This window comes from Nothobranchius furzeri, chromosome 2 (assembly GCF_043380555.1).
Source record: "Nothobranchius furzeri strain GRZ-AD chromosome 2, NfurGRZ-RIMD1, whole genome shotgun sequence".
NCBI classification, from domain to species: Eukaryota; Metazoa; Chordata; class Actinopteri; order Cyprinodontiformes; family Nothobranchiidae; genus Nothobranchius; species Nothobranchius furzeri.
The window spans coordinates 9,480,131-9,494,990 of NC_091742.1; the positions used below are offsets into that span (position 1 = coordinate 9,480,131).

Below are 14,860 nucleotides of genomic sequence, written 5' to 3' on the forward strand. Positions count from 1 at the left end.
TCGATCCTCCCTGGTCATTATTGGCCTTCTCTATTATGTGTGGCGGGCTGCGCCAGTGGCGCTCAGGCTTTGTCCTGAGCGGGAGGGGGGTGATGCAGCAGGGGGGAGAACACACCACCTGTTTGGCTCATGGCCTAATGCAACACCATGCTTGTTTGGAAAGTTGGGGACAGAGTAGTTCTGGGACACATTTGATAAGAGTGTACCCGTCTGCTGCAGTGGGGTATTTAGGTGTTTGCTTTCTGCCTTCTGTGGAGTAAAAGTAAAACCACTTGTAAGAATATACTCAAATTTAATTTATTTGTCATTAATACCGCATTAGGATTGACCCTGATTGACACCTTGAAAATAGGAATGTTTTTTTATTTTTATAAAGTGATCAAAAGCATATTTTTCTTCAAAGTTTTTGCTGTCAATCACTGTCAGCCTCCCTACTGTGGGAGAAATTATATATATTTCCCCATTTTTCCCTCAATATCACTGCCTGTATTCTGACACTTTGATTGACCTGATTGTTTATCATTTTTCTAAAATGACTTTGCTTCAGATGCAGAGATTAGACAAGATAATTGGCTGATACTTTATTCACAACACAGCAGAAAATCGTGTACACACGCACAACCACAGAGCCCTTCAGTTTTACGGACCGAGCAGACTTTCTGACTTCAGTTCAATTTACTTCTGCTTGAGAGGTTGTCTCCAGGTATGGTCTACAGTGGTACGGGGTGTTCTGATTAAAAAATATCACCTGTGCTACATCGTTCCTTTTAGACTTGCAGCATCAAGACTATAGGAGGTTTTCTCCTGGTGGAAGCTATGGTTTTGTGTTTTTCATGCCTTTTTTTTTTTATTCGTAGACACATACCTCTTCTTGAAATGAAAACATTGCCTCTATTAATTCATCTTTTTTCTAGGGGTGGGAATCGGTTAGAAAAATTAATCAAATTAATTATAGGCTTAGCAATTAATTAATCTCAATTAATCACATTTTAATTGTTCAAGAAATGTGTCCAAAAACAATTTTTATTAAAAATTATGAGACAGAGAATAAAACTATAAACATGGATGTTGTTACTGTAAATTCAAGTGCTTTTAATTTCTAGAAAAATGCTTTTAAATTGTATTTCATTTCAAAACTGAAAAGAAATATGAGTTTGGAGCACGTAAAGAAGGGGGCACCCGAACCCAAAGGGTAATTTTTATTAACTTATTATTTTTTTTCTAATTAATCAATCATAATTACTGCATTAAATTCCCAACCCTACTTTGTACACATCAAAAACGAAATGTAACTTCTTTATAAATCAGTATCCTAGTTTTTGATTTACTGGACCCACAGATGTGTGCACACACATGAGGAGCTGCTGGTAAAACTGGTTTTGTTAGTCTATCTTTGCATACAATTCCCTATGATAACGATTTGTAAATGCGGATTTTTGAATTTTCTAAAAGCATTTTCCAGCTTTCCAGCTAAGCTTAAATGCATTTTCTGTCTCAGGTTCTTAAGATACTGTTTAGAACTTAAACACTCTGATGTCCATTTAAGGTGATGGTGTGTGTCAGAATAATAAACCTAGCATTCAAGCGAGGGGGAATTGTCAGTGGACCTTTAGAGCAGAACTGTGTTAATTCAGAGGTCCGGGGAACAATACTTGAGCATTTTGACACCGTTTACTCTGCCACAAAGCACAGTGCACTCCATCATTGTAGAAAGGAATGGAACCATCATCAGATTGTCATCTGCAAAGCCAAACCGAGCAGCCGAGGAGGAATTCAGAGGCATTTTGTGGAGGTGAGGAGTGAAGTTCAGCTGTCAACGCAGTGCTCTACCAATCAGAGGTCAGATGGACCCCAATCCTCAGTGAAAGGTTCATGAGAGATCGGGTGGAAAAAAGACACACAGTGTCTAAATAACTGTTGTTGGATGCAGTCCCTGCAGACTAAGTGGGGAAACGAGGCAAAGTGTAGCAACTCCTCTAACAAAGTCCCAATGGTCAAGCTCGATGATGGCACCGCCATCGTTTTGTTTTTATCCTGTTGAAAACTAAACAAGGATGAAAAGTAAATTGTAGAGCAGTTCAGACGGCTCCGAATTTCAGACAGACCACAATAATAAATAACTCTTTTGTTACAATTTAAACACAAAAAAAAGAAAGAAATGACTATTTCATTAGAATGAAGTGTTTGTGTAAGCAAGGACATAGAAATGTGTAGGAGTGTTTTGTGGCTGTCAAGGGTGTCCAGGGTTATTTCTCCTCTAATGGTGACTCCTGCTCCTCCTGCTAAGACTAATAAATGACTGCTGTTTGGGAAAAATCTCATTTATGGCCACAGTTAACCACGGATATGGTAAACAGCCTATTAATCTCGTTAAAACCATTATACTGCGAAGTTCATATAATGTACTTGTAAATATGACCCAATTTTTCATCCTAAATCCACTTTGATCAAACGATCTTTTGGTTATTTACTAAAGAATTATACTTATTGTTATCATTAAGTTGTTATTTTAAATAACTTCTATTTAAGTGTGGAAATTTAGTTCTTTAAATAAAAGTCTTCCATACATGAAGAACTCTGCTGAATATTTAAGTCACTTACAAATCCTTAACTAGGATCTTTTCTGCCCAGAGAGAACATTCACATACATTTTTGCCCTGTGAATGTTACATTTTTCTACATAAATCTACTGTAATTTCATTCCAAGAAGAAATTTGTCTGCTGCAATAAGAACAAACTAAACCAAATTACAGGGAAATAATGTGTTTAAGGTTTGATCATCTAGTTTTTACGTGCTTTGTTCCAAAATCATTAATAGTCTAGCAAAAAATGTTCTCATCCCTCAGTTTTTTTAAAATTAGTTGAGTCTCTGGTTCAGATTGACACTTCCTGTAAGGATAGAATAGCTTTGCTTAAATATCCATCTAACCTGACATGAATGGGGCGTAAAGGTTTTCTCCACAGGGCGTCTGGGCTCTCCCTTAGAGATAGGGTGAGAAGCTCGGTCATCCGGGAGGGGCTCGGAGTAGACCTGCTGCTCCTCCACATCGAGAGGAGCCAGTTGAGGTGGCTCAGGGATCTAGTTAGGATGCCTCCTGGACGCCTCCCTGGTGAGGTTTTCTGGGCATGTCCAGCCAGGAGGAGACCTAAAGGAAGACCCAGGAGACGCTGGAGGGATCATGTCTCTCGGCTGGTCAGGGAACGCCTTAGGATTCCACTGGAGGAGCTGGCCCAAGTGGCTGGGGAGAGGGAAGTCTGGGCCTCACTGCTTTGGCTGCTTCCCTACAACCCGACCCCGGATAAGCAGCTGAAAATGGATGGATAGATGGATATTTCTCTTATACCATACCATACCATAGTTTATTTATATAGCACATTTAAAGCACAGCATGGGAGCTGCCCAAAGTGCTGCACAGGCTGGGACAAATCACGACCAATCAAAGCAACAAAAACAGAAAATAAAAATACTGATCAATAAAAGCAAGTTAAAAATGAGGAACACTAAGAACACAATACAATGAAAAGAGTCGGTTATAAACTGACTGAATTTCAAGGCTATATCTTACGATTACCATCATGCTTTATTAATCTGTCAGGTAGGTTTTTGTTGAAGCACTTGCTTTTAGTGCGTCAGTAAAAAAATTAATAAATCATCAAAGGAGTCCATTCTGAAATGTAAAAAAAAATCATAAATCTAAAAATATTCAGCTTGCAAGCACAGAAAATGCCATTTTAAATTTGTATATGAGGGGAGTTTGAGCCTAACAGATTGTGTACAGGGCATATAAAACCTGCAAGAGCAGAATTTCCTGAGGGAAATTGTGAAATCAATGTGAGCGCTGATGAAAGGATGTCTTAGTAAATTTGTATTTGCTGTGTCAAGCTCAATCCGTTGCTGCTTCATATCACAAATGGCAAATTGTGATCAAACACTGGCTCAGGCTCATTCTCAAAGCAACTATAATCGTGGAGCAGTGTAATAAATGTCTGGATCTAATGTACTCACACAAACACACTAGCCCCTATGAAAAACAAACGATTTTATTGACATAAGTGAGTTTTTTTTTCCCATAGTGACGTTTGCTTTTTCCCTTTGAGCAGTCGTGGACAGCACACGGCTTGAATCATCCACACTTACATCTTGTTCTGTCCTGATGACGCCGCTGACAGATGGTGCAAAATGTGTGGGACATGATACCAGCTGTTGCCTCAGGAGAATGCAGTGTGGCAACCACGGTCACCTTAAAGGGAAAACAAATCCTCACAGAAATGCATAAATAACAGTTCCTCAATGAAGAAATAGCCTCTGGCCTCATTTCTAAAATTTGAAATATTCAGTTGAGGTTGTTTAAGCTAGTTTCTTACTGGTTTGTGACTAAGCGGTGACAATATGTTTCAAGGAAATATGTAGATTTGCATATGCATGACACTTATATCATGGCTTGGTCAAGTTAATCCTTAATAATCAAGTGTCTCCATCACAGACATCATAAATGTAGACACCACGTGGACTGGCGCTGTCTATTAGAGCTGGCGTAGCAGCGGGCCTTGGATGGGTCCCCATTCAACCCCAGTACATGTATTTCTACTGATGAAGGTGCCACTGCTTACCAAACTAAAAAACTAATTTTATTACGCTTTTTCACAAAGTCAGAATATAGTATGGCTGTCACGAGTTTAACTGGCGGATCCGTAAGAAACACCCAACACAGAATGACACGGTTTAATAATGTTTATTAAAAGGGGAGAGGCAGGAGACAGGCAGTCGTTACCAGAAGGTCTGAGGTGGGAACTTTCCGATAGGGGAATCCAATAATCCAGGTCGGGGACGGAGCAGGGTAGAAGCCAGAGGATCAGAGAGGCAGCGATGCAGACAGGGTAATCCAAAAGGCGAGGTCAAGGGCGTAGCAGGGTCGTTACCAGAAGAACTGAGGTGCAGAATGCCGGTAAGGGAGATCCGAAGATGAGGTCGGGGACGAAGGCAGGATAATCCAAGGTGGACACAACGAGAAGGGAGGTCAAAGGACAAGGCGAGGTTCGGGATCTATGATGGCAAGGTGAGTGACAAGGCTGGAGAATTTACTATCAGAGCGTTCAATAATCTGGCAGGGAACTGGTGGCTGGCTGGTGAATATATAGCAGGGGGAGCAGGTGTGTATAATGAGCTGATGACAGGAACAGGTGAGATGGATGAAGATGATGAGGTGCTGACTGGGGTTGTTGTGGAAATGGGGCATGGCAGGAACAGGAACATGACAATGGCATGATAATTACAGATGGTATCATATAGAATGTGTAGTTCTTTGTAAATAAGCAGCAGCAAATACAGTTCCCAAAATTCTTCTCCTGTTCGGCTTTTCAATTATTTATTTAGACAATTATTGGAAGAATTGATTTTCCCTCTAAAGGTGTCAGTCAATGTGTTAAAGTTGCATTTATTTGTTTGTGCTGAAAGGTAGAATGTGTGCGCACAAATACAGTCCAATATCGTCTAATCGCATCTAATACTTGGACATTCACCTACTCACCAACTAGAACAAACTTTTATTTTCCTCTCTTGTCAGATGTCAGTATAATTCCCCTGAGAACATTGATGACCTTTAGTAGAGGGCCGGAACAGAATGCCAATGTTCCAAGTTGTACCTTTCTGCCCCATCGCTGTCCATACATGTCAGAGAATATTGAACGGGGATAGATTCTATTAGCAATAAAAGTGCAACAGTCGCACTGTTTGAAACATTTTAAAAATATTTGTAATTTTTATTCCTTAAACATGTCTTTAAAAAAAAAAGTAAAAACACTTAAAAAAATATGTTTTTATTTCTTTCATTGGGGGCAGTTCCACTGAACTGGCAGACCGGAGTGGTGGTCCCCGTGTTTAAAAGGGAGACCGCAGAGTGTGTTTCAACTACAGGGGTATCGCACTCCTGAGTCTCCCTGGAAAGGCCTATTCATGGTTTCTGGAGATGAGGGTCTGTCAGATTGTCAAACCCTCGGATTCTGGAGGAACAATGTGGTTTTCATCCTGGCAGTGGAACACTGGACCAGCTCTATACCCTTGGGGGGTCCTGGAGGGTGGGTGGGAGTTTGTCCAACCAGTCTACATGTGTTTTGTGGATTTGGAGAAGGCTTTCAACTGCGTCCCTCAGGGGGCCCTGTGGGGGTTACTTCAGGAGTATGGGGTACCAGGCCCTCTGATACGGGCTGTTAGGTCTCTATATAACCGGTGTCAGAGTTTGGTTTGCATTGCCAGCTGTAAGTCTGGCTCGTTCCCAGTGAGAGTTCGACACCGCCAAGGCTGCCCTTTGTCACAGATGCTGTTCATAACTTTAATGGACAGGATTTCTAGGCGCAGCCAAGGTGTTGAGAGGATTTGTTTTGGTGTCCTAAGGATCGGGTCTCTGCTTTTTGCAGATGACGTGGTCCTGTTGGCTTCATCAGAACATGATCTCCAGCTTTTGCTGGAGCTGTTCGCAGCCAAGTGTGAAACAGCTGGGATGTGAATCAGCTCCTCTAAATCCGAAATCATGGTCTTAAGTTGGAAAATGGTAGAATGCCTTCTCCAGGTCAGGGACAAGGTCCTGCCCCAAGTGGAGGAGTTTAAGTTTCTCTGGGTCTTGTTCACGAGTGAGAGAAAGATGGACCGCGAGATCGACAGGCGGATTGGTGCTGCGTCTGAGAGGGACGTCTGGGCCTCTGGACTTAGGCTGTTGCACCCGCGACCCGACTTTGGATAAGCGGAAGAGAATGGATGGATGGATTATCATTTACGTTTTATTCTCCTTTGAGGAAGTAAATGTTAAGATTTAATGCAAGATGGTAAACTATATGATCACAATCCTTGTAAAAGTCTACTGGTTTTGGCACTTTCATGGCTTTGTCACATTAAAATGTCTACAAAATAAGAGACATTTTTATTTCTCAGAAGTTGCAACTCAGATTTGTAGGATCAGAGTTGCATCAGTGATACAACCACAAGCATATTGGCTTTTATTTTTTATTCATCTTCACAATCTTCCATAAAATATACTTTTAAAGTGCCGTGACAATAGGGGGCAGAACCTAAATCACTGCAAGCAAGCAGTGCTTTTGTGTTTGAGTAAGACCTTACCAATGGATGCCCATTAGTAATCCAAAGGGGATCAAATACCCCCTACTCCCTACTGGGAGTCATTATTTGTATAACTAATATTTTTATGACGATAAACTACCAAGTTTTGTGTTTTTCTGTCTTTGATTGAATACCTCTTAGTCTCAGGCAAATAACAGATTTATAATTTGAAAATCCTGTTTTTGGGACTATTTAATGGGAAGATTTTGTTGCTTTCTTTTTCTTTAGCAGAAGGTGTTAATTCACATTTTTGCTCAGTTATTTTCCAGCATAAATCCAATCAGTCTATATATATATATATATATATATATATATATATATATGCATATATATATATATATATATATATATATATATATATATATATATATATATATATATATATATATATGCATATATGTATATATGCATATATGTATATATGCATATATATATATATTTAAAGGTATTTCATCATAACACAAGTGCAGCAGCCTAAAAAATTCAAGGACTGTTGATTAAAGAATTCAGTTTGACGTTTTTTTGTGTTTTTAGTGAAAGAGGTAATTTTTGTTTCAATTATATCAAATCCTTCAGAAACTAAAATCCTTTCACCAGTCAGACGCTGAAAGCTGTTTCATTTTTATAAGTTATTCAATTTTTATCTCTCTCTCTTTTTTGTCTGTTTCACAGAAAAGGTCTGCTGGCTTTTTATGAAATGTTATGCTGCCTGTCTGCAAAGTGTGTAGGCGTAAGATTAGAAAATATTTAGAGATGTGTTCAAGTTTTACAAATGGCTTGTCATCTCCTCACAGCCAGGTGAAAGGATTGGCTTGTTATGTTTCATTTTCTAATCTTTTTTCTGCTTTGGCACAAAAGAAACGGCTTGTTTGGAGTTTGAGGCACTTCTGTCCTCTAATAACTTATAAGGAATGTTAAATGTCAAATTGCTGTTAAGTTCGTGTCCACCTGGCTGACTTTCAGAGCTCTTTTTGTTTGTATGTGTACAGAAAGATGAAGTCCGAGTCATTGTTTTGACTCAATTTGCCAATTTAGCAACAGAAATTTGTGACGGCAACTGTCAATTGACTGAACGCACCAGGCTGTTTTTTTATTACGACTGCTCTGCATCACTCAGCAATCTAACATAGTTATCCTGTCATGTTTGTTTTTATATGTTGCATGTTGTGCTGCTTTTCCACCCAAGCGCTGACATTTAAAACTACGAGTAGGATCTACTTTTTACTGTTGCTTTGTGTCAGTGGTCCTGTGTCTTTTGAGAAGCAGTGAAGGCACTCGGGGCAATGTGCACATTTTTATTTATTTATTTTTTTGTTGTTGTTTCCAATTCACTGAAGACATGCACATGGACTCTGATCTGCAGATGTCAGTTGGACAAATTATTTCTTATTCTTCTACTTCAAGTTGTGGATTTGAAGGTCTAGTGAGCTAGGTAGATTTATTTGTAATGCTCTTGTTAAAGCTTATTCAGGTTTCATTAACAAATGAGATAATTTAGGTCGGTGCCGTTTTTAGAGGTTTCTCTGATTCTACAGGTGCTGGCCAGTAAATTAGAATATCATCAAAAGGTTGAAAATATTTCAGTAATTCCATTCAAAACGTGAAACTTGTACATTATATTCATGCAATGCACACAGACCAATGTATTTCCAATGTTCATTACATTTAAATTTGATATTCATAAGTGACAACTAATGAAAACTCCAAATTTGGTATCTCAAAAAATTAGAATATTCTGAAAAGGCTGAATATAGAAGACACCTGCTGCCACTCTAATCAGCTGATTTACTCAAAACACCTGCAAAGGCCTTTAAAAGGTCCCTCAGTCTTGTTTTGAAGGCACCACAATCATGGGGAAGACTTCTGACTTAACAGCTGTCCAAAAGACAATCATTGACACCTTGCACAAGGAGGGCAATACACAAAAGGTGATTGCTAAAGAAGCTGGCTGTTCGCAGAGCTCTGTGTCCAAGCACATTAACAGACAGGCGAAGGGACGGAAAAAATGTGGTAGAAAAAAGTGTACAAGCTCTAGGGATAACCGCACCCTGCAGAGAATTGTGACGACAAACCCATTCAAAAATGTGGGGGAGATCCACAAAGAGTGGACTGCAGCTGGAGTCAGCGCTTCAAGAACCACCACGAGGAGACTCATGAAAGACATGGGATTCAGGTGTCGCATTCCGTGTGTCAAGCCACTCTTGAACAAGAAACAGCGCAAGAAGCGTCTCGCCTGGGCCAAGGACAAAAAGGACTGGACTGATGCTGAGTGGTCCAAAGTTATGTTTTCTGATGAAAGCAAGTTCTGCATTTCCTTTGGAAATCAAGGACCCAGAGTCTGGAGGAAGAGCGGAGAAGCACAGAATCCACGTTGCATGAGGTCCAGTGTAAAGTTTCCACCGTCAGTGATGGTGTGGGGTGCCATGTCATCTGCCGGTGTTGGCCCACTCTGTTTCCTGAGGTCCAGGGTCAATGCAGCCGTCTACCAGGAAGTTTTAGAGCACTTCATGCTTCCTGCTGCTGACCAACTTTATGGGGATGCAGACTTCACCTTTCAACAGGACTTGGCACCTGCACACAGTGCCAAAACCACCAGCACCTGGTTCAAGGACCATGGTATCCCTGTCCTTGATTGGCCAGCAAACTCGCCTGACCTTAACCCCATAGAAAATCTATGGGGTATTGTGAAGCGGAGGATGCAATACGCTAGACCCAACAATGCAGAGGAGCTGAAGACGACTATCAGAGCAACCTGGGCTCTCATAACACCTGAGCAGTGCCACAGACTGATCGAGTCCATGCCACGCCGCATTACTGCAGTTATTGAGGCAAAAGGAGCCCCGACTAAGTATTGAGTGCTATACATGCACATTCTTTTCATGTTCATTCTTTTCAGTTGGCCAACATTAGAGAAACAAACATTTTTTCATTGGCCTTTAGAATATTCTAATTTTCTGAGATACCAGATTTGATGTTTTCATTGGTTGTCACCTATAAATATCAAAATTAAACGTAATAAACATCGGAAATACATTGGTCTGTGTGCATTGCATGAATATAATGTACAAGTTTCACGTTTTGAATGGAATTACTGAAATATTTTCAACCTTTTGATGATATTCTAATTTACTGGCCAGCACCTGTAATCAGTAGATGATTTACATGCTTCTGCAGAGATTGGTGGTATCCTGAGCAGGTGATTCAACCATTGAAGCGGGTGTCTTGGAGCAGGGAATCATCTAAAACATGCAGGATAGGGGCTCTGGAGAACCAGAGTAAGACATGCCTGCTTTAGGTTGTCACAAGTGGCACAGTTTACCAATGTCTTAAATAGATATGCATTAGTTAAATATCAATAAAAAACTGGATTCCTGTAAAAAAAAAAAACTCTTATACTGTTTATTTTTGAATCACTCATCTTTCCAGTTTATGTTCCAGATCTGCTGGAGGCCTGGTGCCTGCCAATCACGCCCAACTTGGCATTGTTGATGAAGATTTCGGTTGTTACCGACATAGAATGTTCTTAGGTAGCCAGAAATACTTGGGGTAGTAGTTTCGCTGGTTGTAGTTGTTGCCTAGGCAAATCGATGATTATTTTCTTACGATTATCTTTATTGTAATTATCAGAAGATTCTAGGATTTAATTCAGAATATCTAGGTTCTTTGCTTTTTCAGTGATCAACCACACTTCGTGTTACTTCAAGAAAGGGTCAGGTTTATAAAAGTAAGAATTTATTTGCAAACAATTAAAACATGACTAATTAACTAAGCATTTACTGTGAGTGGATGTAACTAAACGTGATGAAGGAACCCATGTGTGAATGCGATGTCGGTCAGAGCTTCCTTATCAAAGTAAGCTGAGTTCTGGTGAAAAGAATTTGGTTTGCTCTAAGCTATAAAGTTGTTATCATCAGAAGCACATCAGACGCAATCTGTCATGTCTACTTCACCCGTTTTGGAGAGACCCTCTTGGTGGATCCGAAAGTCGCAGGGGTCGGCTGACCTCTGGCACCAGAGGGCTGTAGAATACCGTGGTACCGACTCTTCAGTCCAGAGGGTTCTCTGGTCACAACAGCTGGATGGAACCGTGCGTCTGGCGGACTCTTAAGGAGTCTAAACAATATCAGCTTTGTTTCTGCAGGAACTGTTTGCTCATCAGCTTTGCAGGCATAAAAAGGTTTTGACAACGTGTCAAAATCTTTAATAATTAAAGGTTTACTACAGGTGGCCACCCTGAAGCGATTCTCTAGAACTGTCGAATCACTCAGGATGATCCAGTTTTAAGGTTTTGATTTTATGACTTGCACAGCCAATCAGAGGCTGACAAGTTTGAGAGATGTTACCAAGTAGGGCTGCAGCTATCGAATATTTTTGTAATCGAGTACTCTATCGAATATTTTTTTCGATTAATCGAGTACTCTAATAAATTACCCCTTTGTGTTTGTAAACCATTATATCAAATAGCATGTTATAATTATGAAAGACCTCTTAAAATGAGCAAGCAGTTGCCAGTTATTCTTCAAGTTTTATTCAAAATTAGTTTGCAAAACTTCAGCACTTCAACTTTACTTCACAGTAAACAAATGCCTGTGCAAAAAATAAGTAAACAACCTGAGCCGATTTTCCCCTCGTGCGAGAATCTGCTAGCCTGCAAGCCAGAGGATAACTGTTGAAGTAGCGCTGCGGGCGGCTGCGGCCCAAACAGAACCAGAACCGCTCACGGCGCATGCGCAAACAGCTCGCCGGCTGTTTCCCTATTAACACACGTCCGTTTTAATTTCAACACTTTTTTTCTCACACAATAACAAGGATTGTCGAGAAAGCATGTTTGCCGTGGTTTTGTCAAATTATACTGATCACAAAACATTTATTTACTTTCTTTCGTTTTCCTCTCATAAATACCAGTAATCCTGCAGCAATCCCGAGGGACAACAAATATCAATAACAACACAATAAAAAGTCCGACGTTTTGTGTAAAAATGCTATTTTTTAGCACATTTTAAGTCCGACGTGTTGCTACCAGACGTACGGTGTGAGCTGAAACTGAGTGCTACAAACGAAAAAGTCGCAGTGTCCGCAGAATATATAGCAATACAGGCTAAAATGCATTATCTTGTAGAGGCTCCGAGTCCGCTTGCAGAAGTGACATTTACAGGTGTTGCAGCACGGAGGATGAGGTGTTGTGGTAGGCTAAATCCATTTTACAGTATTTTCACTGGACTACGTTTTCCACCTTACGACGTGAAAAATGGTCCCACATCTTGACATTTTCTGTCTTTTTCGCACTCCACCGGGATCCACGTTGTCCGCCATAGCTTAAGATAAAGTTAAGTTACATTCCCTACTCGCGTGTGCGATTCAGTCCAGTGGGCATGTGCGTCACTTATTTCAGTCCGGGTGAAACATGACCACGGGCGACTGCAAAGCCATGAATTAATTAAATATGAATTAAACGAATCCTCGAGGCAGAGAATTTGACTCGAGGATTTTTTGTACTCGAATTATTCGAGGTACTCGAGGAATCGTTTCAGCCCTATTACCAAGACAACTCAGAAAAACGCCTTCTTGATACAGGATGTTCTGACTGGTTTAATATTATGTGTGTCAGGGTTTAACTTAACCGTAATTGTTATTGTGTTAATGCAGGTGTGAGGACCTCGTTGTCAAAACATGTTGAACACACTGCAGTAGTAGACATAACATAACATAACATAACAAGTATTCAGTGAGTACAGATTAATGAAGCATTTCATTATACCATAATTGTTATAAACAAATGTTTATTTAACGATTATCTAGATTATAAGTAATGGAAGAGGTTCCTATTGATTTAGGAAATCATTCTTGAATTTAGCAATTGATTCGAGCTGGAGTTCTTCCTTCTGTGGAGGCAACCAGATGAGACCTTGGGAAAGAAAGTTATTGTTTATCTTTCAGACTTGCAGAGTCTGTGAGTCCCAGCGGGTATGAAGGCAGGCTCATTTAAAGGGAACACATGCAGTGTTTTGTCTCCTCTCTGACCAGATGTTGAATAGATGTTGAAAGGTCAGACTGTACCTAAACTGACCATTGCTGGACGTTACATAGTTGACAGATGTTGACAGTGAATTACATCATTACCTGGGTAATTGGTCCAATAAATAATCCAAGGCTTTGTACCTTTAATAAATACATTAGGATTTACAGGATTGAAACCCCTATAGAGAGCTGTGACTGGCCAGCCAGAATGCTGCTAGGGGCTGCAGAGGTTCCAATGGAGCGTTCCTAGACCAAACTTTTCAAAGCAAGAATGTGGTCTAGTTCACTAGGCTAGGTGGATGACTTATCGTGTTGTGAAGCGTCTTGGTGGGTTATTGAACCCTAACAAGGTGCTATACAAATATAGGCTATTTAAATCAAAAGTTGCTTTATTATTTCGTGGTGGTTCTTATAACTTCATAAACAAAGGAGCCCAGCTGAAAATAATAGTCATCCATGTTTAAAAGATTATTAAATATGGTGCATTTAGGTAAAACTGTCATGTTTTGTGTTTTCAGGGGCAGCCCGTTGGCCAGTGTGATTTCAATATCCGACTGTTGTGCATAGAAAAGGAAATAATTTCCCCTCGGATGGAAAAGATGAAGACAGGACAAATCGACAAAACCAAGGAGCCTTTCAGTGTCCGAAATAAACCCTTCTTTGACATTCATGCATCACGTAAGGTAAAGTGGTCCAAGACACTTTTACAACTTAATCCTCTTATTGTGTGTTTTTGTTTTTTTTTTTTTGGCTAAAATGACTCAGGCATCAGCCAAAAATACAGAACAGGAAGACAACCCAAACATCTTGCACATTGAATTCTCAAATGTAATCTGTCAGAAGTATCCCAGTTATTTCTCCCTGAGTTGTTTTTTAGAGTTACAGTACTTCAAGGGCAAATTGGTCTCAGGAGAAGGGTGAGAGCCAAAGCAGATGAAACACATTAATGCACTTTTCTCTTATGGGAAGGACAAACTCAACGGAGGGAAGGAAATCACAAATGAGTGTCTGAATCCTAGACCATTTCCCACTGGGACTCATCAGGTGCCCTCTCAAGATGTAGTGATTGGTGCCCAATATGCTGCCTGTGTTTGCCTTCACTGTGTGACCTTGTAGTAATAGAAGACATTTCTTTTATCGATTTTTACCAACTTAATTGATTTTTCTTTCTTTTAACCAAAAAAACACACTTCCTTGTTTATTGCAGGTAATATTTCTCTGTTTTTCCTTGTTGGTGTCATATAATACATGAGTAAATAAACGATCTGGGATGACGCTTACAGTCCAGCGCTGTTCACACACCGAAACAGGAAAGCTTTTATCGCCTGAACGACTGTTTAGCCTTCCTCAAAGGTCTGCTCCTGTGCCCTTATCTCAGGTCTGTGGGAGGTCAGAGCACAATTAATTTTGTGTTTGGCTCAAACAGAAATCCGTCGCAAGTCTTGGCACTCCACGCTAACAGATGATCAAACTGTTAGGAGGGGGGTGACGTTTAGATGGTTCCTTTGAATTTTCTCACTTCTCCTTCTGCCAGCTCTCTTGGTGGTTTCTTCCCTCTCGAAGGACTGAGTTACCTCTCATCTAACCCTGTGCTATCCACATTTCTAAGAACCTTTGATGAAGTATCACCCCTGCAAGATTTTGGGTTCATGTTGATGAAGATACTCTGGAAGTGAAGTCATAGGAGTCGAGTCTGGATTCTGACTGCCCTATTGTGTTGCTCGGAGGCCA

General features: G+C 40.3%; 1 protein-coding gene across 2 annotated transcripts in view; it reads left to right on the forward strand.

Annotated features, from left to right (window-relative positions):
• The window catches only part of rngtt (RNA guanylyltransferase and 5'-phosphatase), a 116,774-nt gene that overhangs the window by 37,457 nt on the left and 64,457 nt on the right, over positions 1–14,860 (forward strand). For both annotated transcript variants that reach the window (XM_015947531.3, XM_054748073.2), the window contains exon 11: positions 13,648–13,812. In XM_015947531.3, the coding sequence (XP_015803017.3) occupies positions 13,648–13,812 (165 nt within the window). The remainder of the gene's footprint in view (positions 1–13,647; positions 13,813–14,860) is intronic.